Source organism: Aythya ferina (assembly GCF_964211825.1).
Source record: "Aythya ferina genome assembly, chromosome: 3".
NCBI lineage: Eukaryota > Metazoa > Chordata > Aves > Anseriformes > Anatidae > Aythya > Aythya ferina.
In genome coordinates, this window is record NC_140298.1 from 44,257,395 (window position 1) to 44,278,380 (window position 20,986).

At 39.8% G+C, this 20,986-nt stretch overlaps 1 protein-coding gene across 1 annotated transcript in view; it reads left to right on the forward strand.

Annotated features, from left to right (window-relative positions):
• Positions 1-6,724: 6,724 nt before the first annotated feature.
• Positions 6,725-20,986, forward strand: part of THBS2 (thrombospondin 2) — a 32,577-nt gene continuing 18,315 nt past the window's right edge. The window contains exons 1-10 of the mRNA XM_084514712.1: positions 6,725-6,821; positions 7,918-7,992; positions 8,909-9,465; positions 10,772-10,856; positions 15,289-15,485; positions 16,233-16,373; positions 16,638-16,734; positions 17,793-17,963; positions 18,729-18,905; positions 20,411-20,584. Of these exons, the coding sequence (XP_084370838.1) occupies positions 6,815-6,821; positions 7,918-7,992; positions 8,909-9,465; positions 10,772-10,856; positions 15,289-15,485; positions 16,233-16,373; positions 16,638-16,734; positions 17,793-17,963; positions 18,729-18,905; positions 20,411-20,584 (1,681 nt within the window). The 5' untranslated portion in view covers positions 6,725-6,814. The remainder of the gene's footprint in view (positions 6,822-7,917; positions 7,993-8,908; positions 9,466-10,771; positions 10,857-15,288; positions 15,486-16,232; positions 16,374-16,637; positions 16,735-17,792; positions 17,964-18,728; positions 18,906-20,410; positions 20,585-20,986) is intronic.

Consider the following 20,986-nt stretch of genomic DNA (forward strand, 5'->3'; position numbering starts at 1 on the left):
AGATATTCATCGGCAACGCAAGAAGTGTGTATACATACAAGCACACTCAAATAATTAATGTGTTTAAGGGAAGCTGCGGTCTGTGTGGAGATGTTCTTTAGAGAGGCAAAACTCAGAGTAAATATATATATATTTATATATATGGGAATTATTTGCTCAGCTTTAATTATCATAATCATTATCAGGCCACAGCTGAATGAAGCTCTTTCTCCTGGTTAGTCCCACAGCCAGCTGTAGTATTTTCATGAGTTGCTTTCTTTCATCTCTTCACTTTATCCTGTGGGACCCATGTCTCTATCTGTGGGAGTTTTTTGCACATATGGAGAGATATCGAACCTCCAGACTGTTCTCTTTGGCCTTTCAAATTATTTTTGCAATCAATTTCAATTCTTTAAGTATGTTTTTTCTTGCCTTGTTGGGGCTTTCATCCATTCAGTTTCTCTTCCTTGTTTTGCCTCTTGATCTTTTCAGAATCTGTGAGCCCCTTGTTTCAGGAATGCACTGTACCTGCTCAGACCACACTTTCATGCTGGCCACACTGCAGCACCTACAGAAAAATGGAGGGCAAGGGGAAGGGTGCAGATGCCAGGTGCCTTGCCAGAAGGAGGGAGGGAGTGTGGCAGATGCAACACCCTTGGGCACGGGGGCTTCAGGTCTGCCCAGGAGGGGGGCTCCCATCTTGTGTTCCTACCTAATGTCCCCACAGAATGGTTCCCAACAATCACCACATGCAAGAGTGGGAATAACCTGAACATCATGGTACAGTTGTGTGGGTAAGCAAGGAGCTGACATGATTCTGATGAAACATAAACATGAGTCTCCAATAAAAATCCTTTTCAGAGTGAGATCATATAAATGTTTGCTATAACCTGTTAAGACCTCAGGAAGTGTTTAGTATTTTATTTCACTTAAATATGTGGAAAGGCACTTGGACTTCAAAGACTCCCCCTCTCTCACCTCCTACTGAAATTAATGTCATCTGGTCACCTGGACACTTCTTATATCTGGGCTGAACCACTGAAGTTATCATTTTAGTTGTATTCATTTGCTCCGAAGCTAAACTACTACTAAGTTCAGCGTGTTTTACTTCTAAATATGGATTAAATCACATTGGCTAAAAGCTTTGAGATTTGGGCTATCTTTAAACATAAGTAAATATATCAGAATGAATTCCATTTGATATACAGAAAGCAAAAGACAGCAAATAAAATAAGAATGATAATATTACAGCACAGATAATAAGGCTAGTCAGTCATAGTTGTTTAAAAGTCAATGCTTTAGTGATGTATCCTATTCCTGTTATAACTGAAAATAGCAATACCTTTGCTCTATAACAAAATTATAGTAAAGAAAAATCTTTGGGTAACAAATCTGTTCTGAAACAGGTAAAAATATGTATTTATTTATTTAGAACCCAGAGCAGCAGAGTGGGATTTACTGAACAGTTTCAGTGCTCATTTGCATTGCACTTGGTAGGGGAATGTTCTTTTTTGGACACTGAAATATTTGGCAACCCTACCATGTTCAGCAGCTCATATTAGGGGAAAGAATACCAACATTCTGTAAAAAAGGTTAAGGACACATTTAACTCTTTGTAGAAGAACACTCGTTTTGTCTTATGCACTGTAAGGATAGGGGAAAAAAAAGGTTTCCCGTTTTAAATTTCTGACTGTGAGTTAGAAGTCTAGGACTCCACTTCCTGCTCATTCCATAAGTTATTGTGGGATATTAGTTAAGTAATATAGGAACCAATTTAGCAAAAAGCTCATACGTGTGCTTAGTTTTAAACTCAAAGTTGTCTGGCTAACAGCACTGAGCATGCTTTTATGTATAAGCCCTTCATTGAGTAGAGACTAGGTTTGTAAATGGGTGGTAGTAAGATTTACCTCTTTGACAAGATTGTTGCAAAAGTATACTAGCTGGTACTTGTAAAGCCCAAGGCCATTTCCTCTGACAGAAGGTGTCAGCACTTTTATCTGGATACATTTTATACCTGGAAATTATTTAAATAAGGTTGGAAATGGAATACTTCTCTATCTGAATAATAATAATAATAAAATAATAATAATTAAAAAAATGGAAAACTAAGTATCTGGTGATGATGTCCACTTATTCTGACCACTTTTGCACCAGAACTTAAATTAAACCATATGTAATGGTTTATCAAGAATAAATTTCTTCCTCATCCTAGATGAATTCACTCTCGCCCATGTAATTTATTCTGGTGTTAAAAATCTTCGTTTATCTGGAGTACTTCCAGCAACACCCTGGTCTGAGGAACCACTCAGGTCTTTCTTCCTATCAGTAAAAGCTCATTCAGAAAACTGAATGGCTGAGTCACATGCTAATCTGAAGTCATCTGTTTTCATTTTGTAACCCTGTTATAAGTGAATTATGAAAATCAAGCCTTGCCACAAAAAAAAAAAAAAAAAAAAAAAAAAAAAAAAAAAAAAACCTTATTGCTGTATCTCATGTATTTGGGGAAAAAAAAAAAGTGTAATCTCCATTTTAACGCTGAATTTCAAGGATCTTACATTAATAGAAATACAGAACTTTAAACCACAGCAGCTCCAGCAGCACTTGCAAAGAAAGCCCAGGGATTCATAGAGTTCAGGGGTTGCTGATGCATTCAATCTAACCTACATAGCAGAGGCATGGAGTCTTACCCCACTGCTCTTGTATTGCTATCACTAACAAGCTGCTCAGAAATGGTCAGCAGTTCCAGGGGCAATACTTCACCTTTGAGCGTGTGAAAATGATTACATTTATGAGATTAATTCACTTGTGTAGAAATGACACAAGCAATCAACAAATTATGCTGCAATTATTGCTATAATTTTTAATCTGGAGTACAGAAAGAAGTTGATGTTTTCTATAAAAGGAAGCTCATTTCCTGTACAATCAACACTGGTGAACCAGTGCTGACAAACATCTATCTGAGTGCTCATATTGCTGTCTTCTCATTCTGGTATGTCTATATGACACTAAATATAGTCGTGAAGAAGCATTCTGTACAGCCTAAACCAACAGCCAGTAGTATTGCTGTTCTCAACGGAACTGCAGTAATAAGTGGTTTTCAACAAAATGATGATCTTACACATTTATAGGGTCTTTGAAATTACCTTTGTGGGAATAATGTAGCTATCATACTTATTAGAACTTATTAGTGTATCATATGGCATCTGATATTCACTGATGTTGGAGACTGTAAGACATGGGCAGACACTGCCTTAATGAACAAAAGACTATGTGCAGACACAGAAATGACAGTCCTAAGTTTATCATTAGTTTGTTGGATGAGCCTTGCAACCTTCTTCCTTTCTGCTTCTCTGGCTTATGTAAATATGCACAGATAGATTTAAAAAGGCTCTAGAAGAGCTAATCCATGCCATTACTCATGATAATGATGACAATTTATCTTTGCTTGATCTTATTAATTTTTGTTATTTCTTTGAATTAAGCAGGATGATGGAAATAGAGTGCAACTAACTAACCTCAAGTACTTCCTGTGAAACATGAAACCTCTATCTAATGCTTTCAAAAATTAAAAATAGGAATCATTCATTTATCTTCATTTATAAACATTTTTTAAAAAAAAGCATTGATCCACTATTTTGCATATGTGTAGTCTACAGTAAAAAGAAGTTAAAGTTTTTACACAATCAGTGATGTAATTAAGAAGCTCTTGTGGCATTCATCAAAGTAATCTCTCTCTTCAGATGTTTGACTCTGCTGAAGCTACTGGGAAAAATTCATCATGCCAGTCGGACAGCGTTCCAGAATTTTTATCAGTATCAGATGAAAATCCAGGACTGCAGGATAAGACTTGAAGGACTCTTACAACATATTTGTGCAATTAGCTTCATTTCAATGAGTGGGATTGCTTTTGTGTGTGGGGTGAAATGTTGATCAGGACTTCACCCAGCAAAAGTCATGGAATTCGTCTTCTGGCACAGTTCCACAACATCTTCAATGTTGTCAGAAAAGTAGTCCAAAAATTTCTAGTATGTATAGCATATTCCACTTTCTTCAGTGGGATTTCTTCTAATGCAGGAGAGCACAAGTCTTGCCCTACTGTAAGCTAAGACAGAATGTCAGCAATAAACTTTTTGGCAAAAACTAGAACTATTTGATAGAGATCCATCACAGTTCTTTCTGAGACAGTGCGGAACCAGACTGACTGGGGTCCTGCCATTCCCCAGTGATTTTCAGTAATGCATGCTTACATGATGCTCACATGATCCAAAATGGCAGTCCTTAAGACTGGTGCAGAAGGAAAAAACAATAATAATAAAAAAGAAAATAAGAAAAAACAAACAAACAAACAAAGAGAACAAAACAACAACAAACAACACAAACAAACAAACAAAAAACCAGAAGACAGAAAGAGGTGTCAAAGAAATGAGAATTTAAGTGCCTGTGCTTATGTATGATGGGCCAGTCTGAAGCAAAACACAAGAAAGGTAAAACACTGAATGAAACCATTCATATGAGAATGTTACTTCACTAGTGTTCCTAACTGTAAGCAAATCTGACTTTATGATCTCTGTAATTATCACTGCTCATTTTCAGACTCTACCTAAAGAGGAGGTAGATTGAGAAACATGAACACAACTCCGTTTGCATGTATATATTGTCTAGCAGGGGAAAGAAGCATGTGCATTCATTGCTGTGAGCCTTTCTGTCAGGAATCCTGGACTGAAGATGATGTTTACCTCTTTAAAGGTGGCCAGGGAAAAGTAAGCAGTGAGCATTTTCACAGTCGTGGAAAGAACAGAAGCAAATCTGTCGTCTCAAAGGTCATCATCCTATATATAAATCACTCAGCTTGAAACAATATGCTATCAATCTTTCATTCCTTCAACGCCCACAGAGATGGAAAGAAGAGTTTTATTATGTGGTAGCTGGTTAAAAGCAATCAGGATAAAATTTATCTCTTAAGTTTGCACTTTTTTACTGACTTGAAAATTTCCACTGTAAAAAGTGTTCTTATATGAATGTACCAATAGTAAACTGAATTATCTCAGATATCTTCTAGTCTCTTAAATTCTTTGCTGCCCTCTCTTCTCCAGCTGTGAACCCAGACTACAGTTGTGCCAGTGCTGTTCAAAGTCCTGTGGAAAACGCATTGCACAGCTACATATATAAAGACTAACTCCTGGTATGGGGGGGGGGGGGGGGAGGGGGGGGGAATGAGTAAACGCAGTAGAATTTGAGGTTTTGTGAACTTCATTAGCTAGTTTTTTAAATTCTTGAGGTTTCGCAAAACTGAAAACCAAATGTCTTAGGAAGACAAAAAAGCCCTCTCCCTCCTAGCTTGGCTCAGTCCCCTGGACCCTGTGAGAAAGGGGAAAGTTCCTTGGCTTCCACTACCCTGCAAGGCCCAGGCCAGCCAAGTTGGAAGGAGCTTCCATGGCAGAAAGCAAGACAGTGATGCTTGCGTTGGCGTTTTCTGCTCTAGTGACAGACTGAGCCTTTTGAAGTCTTCTGAGTTTTGAAAGAGCAACATGTTTTTCTACTGGAATTTCAAATTGTGTTTAAAACTTTGATGGCTTTCTATTCTTTCTCTGTATTATTTTTTTTAAAGTATTTGTGGTGTTTATCCACGTATACATTTGATGGGGCTCCACTCTCCGGATTCGTCACACCTCTCAGAGCCCAAATCCATGCCTCTTCTCATCAGCTACAAGATCCTTCCACAGATATTGTGCAAGCCCAGATCAGGCCTCTGCAGTGGGGGTCCTGGTCTTCTCGTTTGACTTCTGAAACTTTTCCATGTTTCAGGGCAGGTTCTGTGGACACACTGCAGGGATTCCTTCTCCTGCTCCACTGACGCCTGCAGCGTGATGGCTGCTCCTCAGCAGGGTGACCTGCTGGTGTGTGAGACCTTGTTGTGGAGGCACTTTCCAGTTTTCCACACTGGGCGCAACACCTGAGTGAGATTTCTCATGTGCTCACGTTAGCCTGAGGGATGGCTCCCTCCATAAGAAACATGAAGAAAGCCCCAATTCCTTGGGGTCAGCAGGGACCAGTGCTCCACGGGGAGCCAAGAGGGGCCGGGGTGCTTGGGCTCACTTGAGAAACCACTGCCTGACAAACGGCAGGGGGACAGCGCCCAAGGCAGCCTTTGTGCTGCCGCCGTAACGTAAAAATATTTTAAAAAATGGGATGAAAACGAGAGGATTCGGTGCTGGGGACGGCTTAGCCGAGCCCTGAGCCACTGAGGTGCCGGGGAGCGCCGGCCGGGCCGGGCCGGGCCGGAGGGTCCGCAGTCGCTCTCCCCGCCCGCCGCCCGAGGGGACGGGGCTCCCGGCCGCTCTCGGGGCCCGGCGGCGGCTCCCGGGGGCTCCGCACCGGCCCCTCCGCCTCTCCCTCTCCCCTCTCGCCCCGGGGGGCCCGTCCCGCCTCCCGCACCGCCCCTCCGCAGGGCGGTCGCGGGGCGGTGCGGGGCAGGGGGCCGGGCTCGCCGCCGCCTCGCAGGTAGGCGAGAGCGGGCGGCCCGGCGGGGAGGGGGCGGCGGGGGGCGGATAGGGGGCGAGGGGGGGCCGTGTCACCGCCGCCGAGCAGCGAGCCGGGGGCGCGCCCCGGCGCCGCTGATTGACAGCGGGGCCCGGCCCGCAGCCCATAAAGGCGGCGGCGCGGGGCGCGGGGCCGCGGAGGGACGTGCGACGGCGGCTGGGAACCGCGATCCGCTCCGCTGCGCGCCCCGCTCCGCACCCCGCTCCGCACCCCGCTCCGCACCCCGCTCCGCACCCCGCTCCGCCCGCGTCGACCCCGGAGCAGGCAGAGCCTCCTCGCCCCGGCGGCTCCCCCCATGCCAGGTGAGGCGCTGGGCGCCGTGCCCCTCCGAGGTGCACCCCCGGGGGGCTGCTCCGGTGGGCTTCGCCCTGGGCTACGGAGCCTGGAGGTTGGGGATGAGGCGACCCGACCTGGGACAGGGACAGGGGTATTTGTTCTGGGCATTGCCCCACGGGGAGGTGCCGGGTGTGCGGGGTGCTGCAGGTAACGCGCATCCCCGGTGAGCGCAGCCCCGTCCGTATCAACAGACGCGAGAAATCAGAGGAGCTGCGGGAAAAAAAAAAAAAAAAAAGAAATCGCTGACAGCTAAAGGTGGTATCCCCGAGTGCTTCCAAAAACGTGTGGAGCGCTGGGAGTGTTGGAGCCGGAGGTGTGTGCGAAGTGAGTGTCTGCCTGTCCAAGCGAGTGAGAGCACACGCGTGTGGAGATGCAGTTACATGGCTTTGCGCCGTACAGCGCCGCGGGGCGAAAATAGCATCGCGTTGGAAGTCACTTTCTCCAGCTATGATTGCGTACAGAGGGCGGTAGGAATGGGTAAATGATATGTGTGTGAGAAGGGGAGAGGCGTTTGTGTGAAGACACTGGAAAAGGCACTGAATGAAAACTATCCCTAGTGATTAAAACTAGCGTTTAGTGAGGTCCCATTGTCCTGCAAGGGTTTTTATCTGAATGAGAAATTTCAGCCTTGTGATCCAACGTAAAGTTGCAGCTACTAATATGCTGTATATCAAACAGTATCATGTGGTCCCTATGCCACCTGATAAAAAGATTGTGCAGAAAAAATGTAGTTTCTGTGTGGCTTTCTTCTTTTTCTTGTTTTTCTTTTCTTTTATTTATTTATTTATTTATTTATTTATTTATTTATTTATTTTCTGGTAGGGTCATTTACATGAAAAGGAGCCTTACTGTCAAGAGTTCTTCATCCTTTCAACTGATGCCACTTTCCTTCTGGCATCAGTAATGAATAAGCACAACAATAATCAAAAAAGATAGGAATTTGATTTCCTATGTGTAGTTGGGGTATATAATGAGAATTCTGCTTACGTTCCTAAGGCAAATTAAAATATTTGTACTTGATAAAGGTTATTTCCCTAATACTTCTTTTTGGTTTATTCATAGGAGTTATGGTGCAGAGGAGTGGGCTGTTGTGGCTTGCTGTCTTGATAACCCTGTGGGTTTCCTCAGATGCTCAGGGTAAGTTCTTAGCGAGATATAGTTAACTCACAAAGCTAAAACTTGGTGTAGAAATAGTCCTATCTGACATACATTAGGCACAGTAAACATATATGACTTTTAAGTGTCTGGAATTGTAGTTACTGAGGCTTTTTTTTTTTTTTTAGATGTATCTAGTTACTGCTAAATGAAGATTTCCTAATAAATACTTTAAATTTTCTCTTTAGAAATCATTGATTGAAATGTATATAATCTCAGAAGTAATTGTTATTATACTCTTCTCTGCAGTATAAATGTATTGTGCAATAAACAGAATCACTTGGGATGAACTTTTTAAAAAGATGGAATTAAAGAAATAAACCTCTACAGACCAAGTATAACTAGAATGTAATTTGGCACAGTGCCAGGCCATCATTTACATCTGATTTCTTGTCCTGAAACTTTAAAATGCACATCTCTTGCTTCCTGTTGTCACATGGCCACATGACTTCTCATCATTTGATTTTTGTTAGCTCATAGTCAAAATATAGAAATTGGCTCAGCTTCCTTATCCATTCATATATGTAAAAATATCTACTGATTACATCATTACATGCATCTATGCATAGACACATACATGAACATACAGTTCATGAACATTATGTACAATTGTGTATTATATAGTGATATAAATTGTATAGTCATATGTTTAGTTATATGATGGAATACTGATACCTACAGACATAAAAGAAGAGAGGTGTCATGTAAATGAAACTGACAGATAGAAAATACTATTCACTTGCATAGTAGTAAAGCAACTATGTTTGTGGAGGTAGGAGAGTACCAAATTTGCTCTGCTGTTCTTCATGTGCATCCTGTAATTGCAGTTACTAAGTATAGTGTGCAGAATTGTTTCTTAAGACACTTTTTGTAGTAACATTGTCACACACTTTTTCAGATGGTGACAAGGAAGAGGAGAATACCTTTGATTTACTTCAAATCAGTAACATAAACCGAAAGACAGTCGGAGCAAAATTGTTTCGGGGTCCAGATCCCACTATCCCAGCATACCGTTTCATTCGGTTTGACCATATACCTCCATTTAAACCAGAGAAGCTAAAAAAGATTGTCAAACTCATACGGCAAAATGAGGGCTTTATCCTTTCAGCCACCCTGAGACAGGACAGGCAATCTAGAGGCACCATCCTTGCCTTAGAGGGTCCTGGCATCAGTGAGAGGCAGTTTGAGATAATTTCCAATGGCCGAGCCAACACCCTGGACCTCATCTATTGGGTGGATGGCTTCCAGAACGTGATTTCCCTGGAAGACGTGGACCTTGCTGACTCGCAGTGGAAGAACCTCACTGTGCAAATAACAGGGGAGAACTACAACCTCTATGTTGGCTGTGACCTTATTGACAGCTTCATTCTGGAGGAGCCTTTCTATGAACAGCTGAAAGCAGAGAACAGCAGAATGTATGTGGCAAAAGGGTCCATTCGGGAGAATCACTTCAGGGTAGGTAACCTGGAGGTCTCTGGTGAGATATCGTAACTGCAATTGCAGTTATGTAACTGCATTGGTGGATCCATATTGCATGAATTTGGGAGTTATTGAAAAGGACTGATAAAGTCTAAGGCCAGGAGATGAGCACACAAATCCTCTTTGTTTTGCAAATGTAAGACTTCTGAATGTCACTTTTTTTTTTTTTTATGTTGATTTTGCAGAACTCTTTGGAAATAGCTTGAAGACCTATTTTTTAGTTGAAGTATTTCTGTTCAGTTCATAGAACCTGTTGATATTTGTTCAATTTTATTTGAAAAAGATAGAGGAAGAAAAGAATTTTTAATGGAGTTGAAAGGTGTGGTGTTGGACCATACCCTAACAGAATATCTTGATTTGCCAATTTGAATAAGTAACCTTTCATTTCAATTAAAAAAAAAAAAATCAGAACAAAATGTTTTGATTAGTCCTGTTAAAGATTTGTTTTTTTCTTTCTTGCGGAAAGCATTTTGCTTCTCTTTTGTTTTAAAACAAAGCAATTACAATTTCCTATGAAATGAAAATGACTTCCTGTCCATAAAATGATGTGATTTGGTCCATGTACTCTAAGGATAGCTTCTTTTCACTTACAGTTGAAATCAAACTTGAACTTGTGGCTTCAAAAATTTGTAAAGCCCTTTATTTTCCCATCCTATTATGCCATCTAGTAGTCAGTCAGAGCATGACATGCTGGAGAGTGGTTCCATGTGTTGAGTAGTTTTGGCAGGAGGGTCAGAAATTGTTGCTCACAGCCTCTCCATTCCTGCCTCCATGACTAAGTTGTGCTGATGGAACTAGTTCTGGAACTGTACAGTTCAGTGGACCACTGAAATAACAAATAGTCTCAAAAAAGAAAGGAATTAGTTTAAAAATAGATTAAATGAAATATACTGGTCTATTTTTATAGTGTCGTCTCAGGGTAGTGTCAGCACAATTGAAGAGAGTGCATCGGAATGGTTGGCTAAGGACGGAGGTGTGACGGGACAGGAGCTTTCAAAGCTGGCTTTGACCTCATGGCCAATGCATCATAGAACTACAACTTATTACTGTTTTATTATGACCTATTTCAGAAAATGGCTAATTTTGTTGCTTAAAGTATTGAAATTATATATAAAAGAACCATCAATATTTTTTTTTAATGCCTTGTAGATTGTTTTATTTTCATATTAACCAGTCAGTTACATCAGTCAGTAGCAAATGGTTGAGACAGATTAGTTATTGGTTAATCCCAAGTCGATCTGATTTTATTTATTTTTTTTAATTTTCTTTATTATTACTACAGGGTCTTTTGCAAAATATTCAGTTAATCTTTGATACTTCAGTAGAGGATGTTCTACGTAAAAAAGGATGCCAGAGGAGCCAGTCAAGTAAGGCTTTTTTTTTTCCCCATTTATATTCAGTTGACTTTGAAAATGAGAATCGCCAATACTGACTTATTATATTAAAAATGTACAACAGATCTCTTTGAAATTTTAGAGGATTCTTATTTAATTCTTATTTGATGATGAAAAAGAAAGCAAGTTGCTTTTTGGTGGTGAAAGGAACATGCTTGTTAGTTATCTTCCTTCTCTCCAGCCTACATCTTTAGTTCATTCTGCATTGGTTTATAACTCTGAGTCTCTGTTTTGAAGTTGGGAGAAAAGCTGTAAAGAAAAAAAAATAGAAATAGAAGGAAAAATGCATATGTATGAAAGTATCTATCTTCTTCCATGAGAAGATAGATACCTCTCTGATGCCTTGAGCACAAGACTAAGAACATTTTCTGAATTCTGCTCCTGATTCTCAATGGGTCCATGAGCAAGTCTCAAGCATCCGTTTTTAAGACACTGAGTTATTCAACAATGAGTTTCTCAAATGAAATAGGCTTTGGGTTTGAATCCCAGAAGGGTGTTAACCAAAACAACAAAAGCAAAATAAGAAACTATGGAAGGCATGTGTGTGACAGGCTGCCATGTATTCTTGTTAGTCCTGTACGTGCTGACCTCACCAGGAGGGGAGCCCTCTGTGCGTGGGAGTAGATTGGATTCCTCATGACAGAGTAATGAAAATCTGTCAAGTATGCACTAAGGTTTTGCAGTAGAACTCATGGGAGGTGCTATTTTACTTTCCAGCGTTTGTAACTGGCAGGAGCTCAGTCAAGACTCAAAGACAATTGATTCCATAAGAACACGGTGTTTGCACAAGGCAGTCAGGACTTTGGGATTTTATTTGAAACTCTTATTATCTGAAATGCCATTATTTCTGTCATTTTGCCAAGACATACGACACTGAGCAAGTCAGTTAAGGAGACTATGCTCTACTTTTTTCTTTGCTTGTACATGACCTGAAAGTTAAGCAGTAGCAGGTCTTAACTTCTTCAAAGGGAGACAGAGTTCTGAGATTTTGCAATGAGAAGTCTCTAAGATGTATAAATATGCATGTATATATGTATGTATGTATTCAAAAATTACCTGAGCTTGCTAGTTGTTTTTTAAATCTTGATAAAACATATTGTTTGCTTATTCCGTACATTCCAGAGCTGTGCCTTTCTGTGGGACCTCAGGCGCCTTGCTGTGGGACCTCAGGCACAAGTGTGATGATGTGTTAGAAATGTGTCTTGTGGGCTACAATGGAAGTGGCCTTGGATGGCACAAGTAAGAAAACAAGCCCTCATTTGTTGGTTATCATCTATCCCAGCCACACTGTTTTCTGTACTCAGAAACTACAAACTGCACAGAACTACTGATTATGGGTTTTCAGCCTTGTTGGTGGAAGAAAATGCTTGAGATCTGATCTGTTGTGGGAGAATAGAATATTTATTTAGGTCCAACTGTAATCTAAATAAGAGATGGTTTCAGGAAGGATTCAGTTCAGCTACCCTGCTTCATTTGCCAGGGGAAGCAATATTCCTAGTAACTGAGGTAGAATGCAGAAGGCATATTCAGCGGTCAGAGGCAGAACTGTGTCATTATTCAAGATGCTGGGCTCCCTAGGTGTAAATATATTTAACCAGCAAAATAAATGAAAGAGGGTGTCTTCAAATCATTTATATTACTATTGGTTGATTACCAAAAAGGAAAATATTTGGACCAAATGTTTTGAAATATCACCAAGTAAAAATGGAATATTTTAGTACAGTATTTCTACTATAAAGAGGAAGCCAATGGGAGCCTAAAGGGATAACTGAGTTTTGCATACTGTTATGTACCTACCTTAGCCACCATATCCAGCAGCATTTTTTAATGCATATTTTATCATGTTTGTGACCTTCCAAATTCTCAGGTCTGATAAATTATACAGGTATTGGTTTTATCCTTCTTGAGAAATACTTAGCAAATAATTTCACACACAGTATTTTTACTTTTATTTTACAATACCAAGAGAACACTGCAAGATGGAAATTGTTGTCTAATGGCAGAAGAGCTCTAATGGCATGCTGTGGTTCGAGGCCATCAGAATGACTTGAGAAGTTTCTTACATGCATGACCGAGATTTTCTGACATTGCCTATCCAGCTTAATTACCACAGATGAAAAGCCATGGGTGATATGCTACTGAGCACAGAATATATAAATATTTTCCCATTTTCCTCACCCACCTATTGAGCTGAGGTACAGGTGCTAAGATGCCAATGAGAGTATCCCACATGGCAGACATTATCAGTGAATTGCCCTCAGCAATGAGGGCACAAAAATCCTGCTGCTTTTTTCAGAACCAGGACTGTGTTTCCCTTATGTATCTTACTGCAGTATGAGAAGGTGAGGTATAATGAAAGGGTAGCTTGAGACTGCAGTTGAATTGAGGGTAGGAAAGTATCTCTGCAGTATGGTGGCTGCAAATATTTTAAGCAGTTCTTACACACAGTGCTGAGTAGGAGAGATGACAAAAACATGCCTAAATAGACACATCAGTAAAATCCTTTCTCCAGCTAGATCAACAGAATGAGATTTGCATATGTGAAGGGATGCACATTCTGCTGTTCTGGTTTCTCATTTTAAGATAATCATGTGCTCCTTAGGAAATTAGCAGGAAGCCAGCAGCAGAGAACTGATTTTGCAGTGATCCCCAGGCATCTTCTTTCAGTCGCTGCCAAGTACCAGTAGGAAGTGTGGATTTAGCTCTTCTAACATAGTTTTGGTTTATGTTTCCTGCTGAGATTGCAGCTTTATTAATGTCCTTAGAATGTTCCGGTCAAGGCACACTCCATGTTGGCTTGAAAAATATGAAATTAATGACCTGAGAAGTGCTATGGGGGAATCTGAGAAACCTGGTGTTTCAGTGTGGTAGGAAAATTGCATTCTTTCCAGGGAATCAAAAAGCAGTTGAAGTAAACAGTTATGACACAGAGAAGTCTGATCCGTTATGTGGTATATCGGTTTTCTTCCATCCTGTAAGTGAAGATAGACAATTATATAAATGCTGGAACACTGCAAATAATTTATTGTAGACAGTGGCTAGCAACAGATACTCCATAGCTAGTAATAGAAAATCACATCAAACCAAACATCTTAAATACAGTTGAGAAGCAATTATTTAATGTCATCTTTTGGGTTGGTTCTTTGTTCTTTTCTTTTTTTTTTTTTTAGACTTCTAAATGAATAGAGAATAATGCTGCTCCCATTTTCATTGCCTGTACATTTACATCTAGCAGTTCATATACGATCAAGCATGAAATCAAGCCATAACTTTTTTTTTTTAGCATTGCCACCTTCCATGGCTTGTCGACAGTGAATGGTATTGGGGTGTTCAGAAGGATATGTTTTACAACTCACAATCCTCTGCTAATTTCTTCTTTTTAAATTGCTATATCCTTTACTTCTCTCTTTTGTTTGGTAACCTCAAGTTATTACAGCATTTCTTTATCTGGTAAATGAATCTTTAGTGAATGATGGGACAGTATGGATTTCTATATAACTGGTAGTAAAGTTGAACATGCTGTTGAGTCCTGACGGAAAGCCTATACATGGAAGCCATAGAATATTTACCTGGTGAAGATTTAAATGCTTAATAGAAGACAGATTGTTTTATTTAGTTATGAGTGTTTTATTTCTTTTATTTTTTAATTACTGCTGATGCTTTCTGTTACATTCATTTTCAAGAGTTTGCTATAGACAGGGAGGTCTTTTAAAGTCTGATATTAGAACATGTTGAGTTCTCCCTCTCTAATGCATGAGAAGTTCCGTTTTAATTAAGGTTTGCCTGATGGAGGAATGGCTGGAGTGACAAATCAACCTGATCTTAGGTTCATCTCCATTTCAGTTCAGAATTAAACTGACAATATAACAGCTCCTCTGAGTTTGACACCAGGCAGTGCAACATAGAGCACCCCAGAGGTTGGTTATATATTGCATATTGGTTCAAGTAAACATGGGATATGTGGGCAGAACAATGCCAACGAGCTTCTCTGAGGAGTCTTTTCTTGTGTCTTTTTCCATCATTGAGAAAATACAACAGGTCATGAAAAAAAAAAAAAAAAGAAATCTTTCATGGCTCTGACTGGATGAAATAGGTTTGATTTTCTGTTACTATGTCCTTTTTGATTTCTTCATAAATAAATGTGGTGCAGTGCCCACAGTGTTTTAAAGTGAGCACTGTGTGAGACAGAGCCTGGCTCTTAATTTTGAAAAGGGAAAGACTATTATTGGAACCAGCTGACATCCCACCCTTCTCTTATTCAGGGTATAATATAACATGAAGCTGTTCCAAAAGAGCTGTGTTTAAACTCTACCCATGGGTGCCAATCTGTGATTTCAGCAGGAATCTGTAATCTGTGGAAGAACTTGTTATATACAACTCTTCTTTTTCCCTCTCTTGCTACCAGCTGAAGTGAACACCATCAACGAGAGCACTGAAATACTTCACTTAAGCCCTGCTGTCACAACCGAGTATGTGGGTGAAAAACCAGAGAAGAAGGCTGAGTTCTGTGACCGCTCCTGTGAAGAGCTGGGAACAATGTTCACTGAGCTCACTGGCCTGCGCATTGTGGTGAATAACTTAGCTGATAACCTCCAAAAAGTGGTAAGTACCTCCAAGGCTGAAGAACTGGAAGAGGTCTGTTGTTTGGGGCTCTTTCCTTTCTCTTCCCCGTGGCGCTTTGGTTGATAGATGACAAGGCTAATAGAGGTTTCTGTGACCCACATTTTCAAAGTGACTGGTAATGTAGTTCTTGAGTATGGCTCTTTAATGAAGGCTTGGTTTTCACTGACTGGGTTTAAAAGAACACATGCACATGCACTCGCACACAGAAGAAATCAAACCTTTAAAAGATACTGCAAGTTTGGAAATTGAAAGCTAGCAAACTATACCTTACCTGTATACCGTTAAAGCAATGTTACCATGCTTATACATTTCTGAATGCATCAGCAAGTATGCACAAGGTACAAAAACTGTAAGTATATGAGATATATGTAGTAAGTGGGCTGGTAATGTTTTACTGAAGTGTTCAAATCTTTTTCTGGATAAATTGATCTTTTCTGAAGGAAGTTTATTAATATTCTGTATGTCTCAAGAGTAAAATCTTCCCACGTAAAGGAAGAAAAACTCCTAAGAACCGCTTTCCCTTGGTACTGGATGAGTGTAGTTGTGCTATTAGTGAAGAATTAATACACAGTATTGCAGTACACGAGGTCATCATCTTCATGTACATATGTAAAAGTGTAGATTTTTTACTGGAAAATTTAAATCCAGTAGTGATTCTCAGTTTTGCCTTGTTTAAAATTATTTGCTTGAAAATGCACTAACTTTTTCATTTGCTTCACCTTCTAGTCTGAAGAGAACCAAATTATGTGGGAATTGATTGGGCCTAACAAAACACTCAAGAACCAGTCTGTTTGCTGGCAGGATGGCCGTGTCTTTGCAGATAATGAAAGCTGGATTGTAGATAGTTGCACGAAGTGCACCTGCCAGGTATGGTTTTGGAGATATTCTGTTCTGCAGAAACAAACAGCAGGTTTAATCCATCTCGACTGTCCAGGTCTAGTCACATTTACAGAGAGCTTGACCTAGACTTATGAAACTTTTTAAAGAAAAAAAGTCCCAATGTTTGTGGCATTTAGAACAAATCAAAGAATTTCTATACACAAAACCTTCTCCAGAAAAAAAAAAAAAAAAACAACTTTATTTGCTTCTCTATGTGAATGTAAGTCAGTATGTTGTTTTCTTCGCCTGTAGGATTCCAAAATTGTATGCCATCAAATAACCTGCCCAGCAGTCTCATGTGCTGATCCATCTTTTATTGAAGGTGAATGCTGTCCGGTCTGCTCAAACTGTAAGTATTTAGCCAAAGAAAAAGAAAGAGTGGTTTTCAAAGCCACTAGTACTGGTTGGAGAGATCAAAACAAGAAGTAAAACAAGTAAGAATAAATTAAAAAAAATAAATATTTGTGTGAAAGGATCACATGAAATAACTTTGCAGCTCAAAGTTACCTTCTGGAGGAGTTGTGCTTTCTTCATTAATTAAATTGGTTGCTTAGAAGTAAGCTGGTAACTTGCATAGCTAAGTTGGATGCTAAAGGTAAGATGCATACCCCTCCCCAGTCATATTTTCAAAGGCTAGACATTCTGCTTCTTAGTTGTTTGCAACAGTATACACTGTAGTTCCTATTCCATTCTGCCTAATTAAAACAGACTAGCATAAGTTAGGACATCTTTTTGCCTGCTTTTCTTACATGGAACAGGATGGCATGTTAATTTAAGACAGAATTGCAGGCTGTGGCCTAGGCTTTGGAGTGATAGTTCTAGTAATTTTACTAAGTCTTCTTTACTTACTATATCTTTACTAAGTCTTTTGCTAAGGACTTCAGTGTGAGTTAAGTACTCTTCACTCTGTACGGATCAGATCTATTACAGAAGGAAACAGCTCTACTTCAGTTGCTTAGATGTTCTAAATAAAAATGCATTGGAATAAACTCAGTATTTTTACCTGTTCAGAGCACAGAGCACATTCTTGCAATGTGCTCTTGATAATGTTCATGGTAATGTTGTGTTCAGAGGTGGGGCCATGTGTCATCATACTGACATATATGCTCAAAGGTATATGGGAATTGAGTGTCTCAGTGCATTCTAGAGGTAAGATTTCCTTCTTCCTTCAGGGGTCAGTGCCTTGTGCAAGCGCACCGCACACAGGGAGGTTCAGGATCTAATCTGGGCTAACCACTCATTTTGCTAAACCACATTTCCCTAACTTCAATGGTAGCTCAAATTAGAAAGAGAGATCTAAAGGAGAAAGCATATATTACACAGCGAAAGGGAAGTGAAAATCTTCCCAGTAAGGTAATAGAAGCAACATTTCATGCTAAGTACTTTTTTGTATCTTTTGCTTGCCAGCTGATGACAGTGAGGAAGGCTGGTCACCCTGGTCAGACTGGACAAAGTGCTCAGTTACCTGTGGCTCTGGGACTCAGATGCGAGGAAGATCGTGTGATGTCACCAGGAGTGCTTGTACAGGCCCACACATCCAAACAAGGATGTGTAGCTTCAAGAAATGCGACCATCGCAGTAAGTAACAAAATTTCTCTCTTTTTTTTAAAGCTTCTTTTGACTTCTCTAAGGAAAAATAAGCTTAGCTTGGATTTTCTGTGAACACTTATTCACAGTTGGCATATGAACACTCATATGCATAATTAAAGTAGCTATCGTTAGATTCTTTATCTCTCCCCTTTCAAATATTCCTTCTTTTACTATCAATGTAGTATCTATGTGCATTCTGGGCACTCTATTAATTAAAAAGATAGTACATCATCTTTTCTTACACATTATAAACTGGAGTCTCTTCTTTGAAGTGGAGATAGCACTCGGTTCATATTTGCAATAGCTGGGGTCCTAGGTTTGATCTGCTATTCATTCATGATTATTGGCCCATTCAAGTATCTTTGCAGTGTTTAGGAATTCAGTATTAAAAGGATCATACTCTTTCCTCAGAACTGTAGTTTATCCAAGCTACTGGAGTACCTGAGGCTGTTGCTGAAGCAGCTAATTGTTCAAACATGCATTTTAAATATTTGTTCCATTAGAACAAGTTTATTTTTAAGTAAACTGTTTAGCATTCTCTTTAATGCTATACTGGCTGGTCATTGGGACTCTTAAGAAAGCTGTACATGAATGACCAATCTGAAATACTGGACTTTGTAAGTGACAGTGGTAGGAAAGAGACAGGAGCATCAGATGTGGTAAGGGGCTTGTTAGGAGGTTAAGTTTACAAGTGAGTTTGTATTACTGCTGCAGGTGGGCTATATCCTTGAATTTTGATCTTTTCTCTGGCAGTACGTCAAGATGGTGGCTGGAGTCACTGGTCACCCTGGTCTTCCTGTTCAGTTACCTGTGGAGTAGGAAATATCACCCGCATCCGCCTCTGCAATTCCCCTATTCCTCAGATGGGTGGGAAAAACTGTGTGGGTAATGGGCGTGAAACAGAGAAATGTGAGAAGGTTCCATGCCCAGGTAAGTCTGTGGCCTTAAATCAAAGATGACTTAATAGTGTTGTTCAAGAAGTTGGAATTCTTCTCTTAATACAGTTCTAGATTATAGTGAATTTCTATGACAGATAATACAATATGTAGTTTAGTGGTGAAATAACTTTTATTTGCTCTGAGTTTTGAGTTTTAGTATCATTTTCAGGAGGCAGTGGTCACAGAGGTTCTGGAGGAATCAGGAGTCAAGAAGTGGAGATTCCTGTTACAGACTTGCCACTGACTTGCTGTTTAACGTCTTGATACTCACAACAGTTCTCCACGGCTGTAGTTACCATTTTACGAATCTGCCTCACAATGTTTTTAGAGTGAACACAGCAATGCAGTCTGAGGTTTTATAAGCCTCCCAAGTTATTATTTGGCTTTAAACAGTAACAGTTTGAGTTCTTATAATAGTTTATTAATTTATTGATGCATAAAAAAAGTATAAATGTTTTCTATCTCAAAGGAAGCTCATACTGTACATATTAGGAATAGACATATAATACCCAGTAGCCAGGTTTCTTTGAATGCATACATTCAAATGCATTTTTATATGTATGCAACAGATTTATTTCATATTACAATTCTTTGTTCCTCATCTACATGTTCTAACCTCTTTAGAGATTGCTTTTCATGCCTTTTTCTTTCCTTTCATATGATTTTTCCTCCTTTTTTCCACTTTGAATGTATTTCTTCACTCCCTCCTCTTTCCATGCTTTCCATTCTACTTATGGGATATGAGCTTGAATTTCGTGCTAATATTAACCCAATATTACTTAAACAGCTATTTTTTTACCTGCTTGTGCACACAAAGTTAGCAACATTGACAAAGATGATTTATTTATGGACACACACTATTGCCCCTTTGTTTTTTACAGCACTAAGAACAAACAGTTTGGTTCACAGATGTTTATATTTCATGAAAAATCAGGAATGATGACACCAGAATTGGTGGGATTGTACCAATATAAATTATGCTGAAGAATCATTCAAATAAGTCATTTATTCTGAGTTAAGCAATGCCATTGAAGATAAACTGGTGAATAGATTAACAAACAAGAAATAGCTTCAACAAAATATAAATGCTGAACACACTGTTAACCATAAAGTCCACAGGTCTGAGCACAGGTCTGGCCCAGCAGAATTTTGTATCCTGTAGTTACCTGCTGCTGTCTGTATGAAATGGAATCTGAGCAGGGAGCTTTGAAGCTGCCCTACTTGCTCTGGTCAGCTTAAGTGGAAACACACCAAGCCAGTGGGCACTGCATGTTATTTTGAATTATTGGCCAAAAAGGCCCATAAAGCAGTTGGGTATTTTTTATTTGCTTGTTTGTTTCTGAAATACTGCTATCTCAGTAGAAGGCTTTGCCAGCATCTTTCTTCCTCTGCGTGTGTAATGAAAAACTGTCAGGGATCTGAGCAAATGATTGTTGTAACTGGCACGAAATGTTGTCCCCGGTACGTTTCTTTTCCCTTCTTTCCTGCATATTTTAGTGAATGGCCAGTGGGGTCCTTGGTCTCCATGGTCTGCTTGTACTGTTACCTGTGGAGGAGGAATCCGTGAGAGGTCTCGCCTCTGTAACAGTCCAGAGCCACAGTACGGAGGAAAGCCGTGTGTGGGAGATACCAAACAACATGATATGTGCAATAAGAAGGATTGCCCGATTGGTTGGTATTTAATCATTCGTTATTCTGTTTGTGTAGTTGTTTTTGCTTTTGTTTCCTTAGTGGAAAAAAATTGGAATTGACACTACAGAAATCTGCTAATGACACCTTGGTTACAGGAAAGCACTTTTAACTTTTTTTTTTGGTTGCTGATTAGATCACTGGGATTTTATATATTTTCTTGGTACTGACTCTTCCTGAAAAGGGATGCCCTTTTCAATCAGGGCCTAAAATACTGTAAGGTATTCAACTGGATTTAGCAACCTGTAATAGTTTCATATTAAAACAATAGTTAATCAATGTTAAATACACTTAATAACCCTAATTTTGAAGGTTTTTATGAGACTTGGTTGTATCAGATGTGACCTATGCTTATGAACAGAGAATAGCTGTTTTTTAAATGGT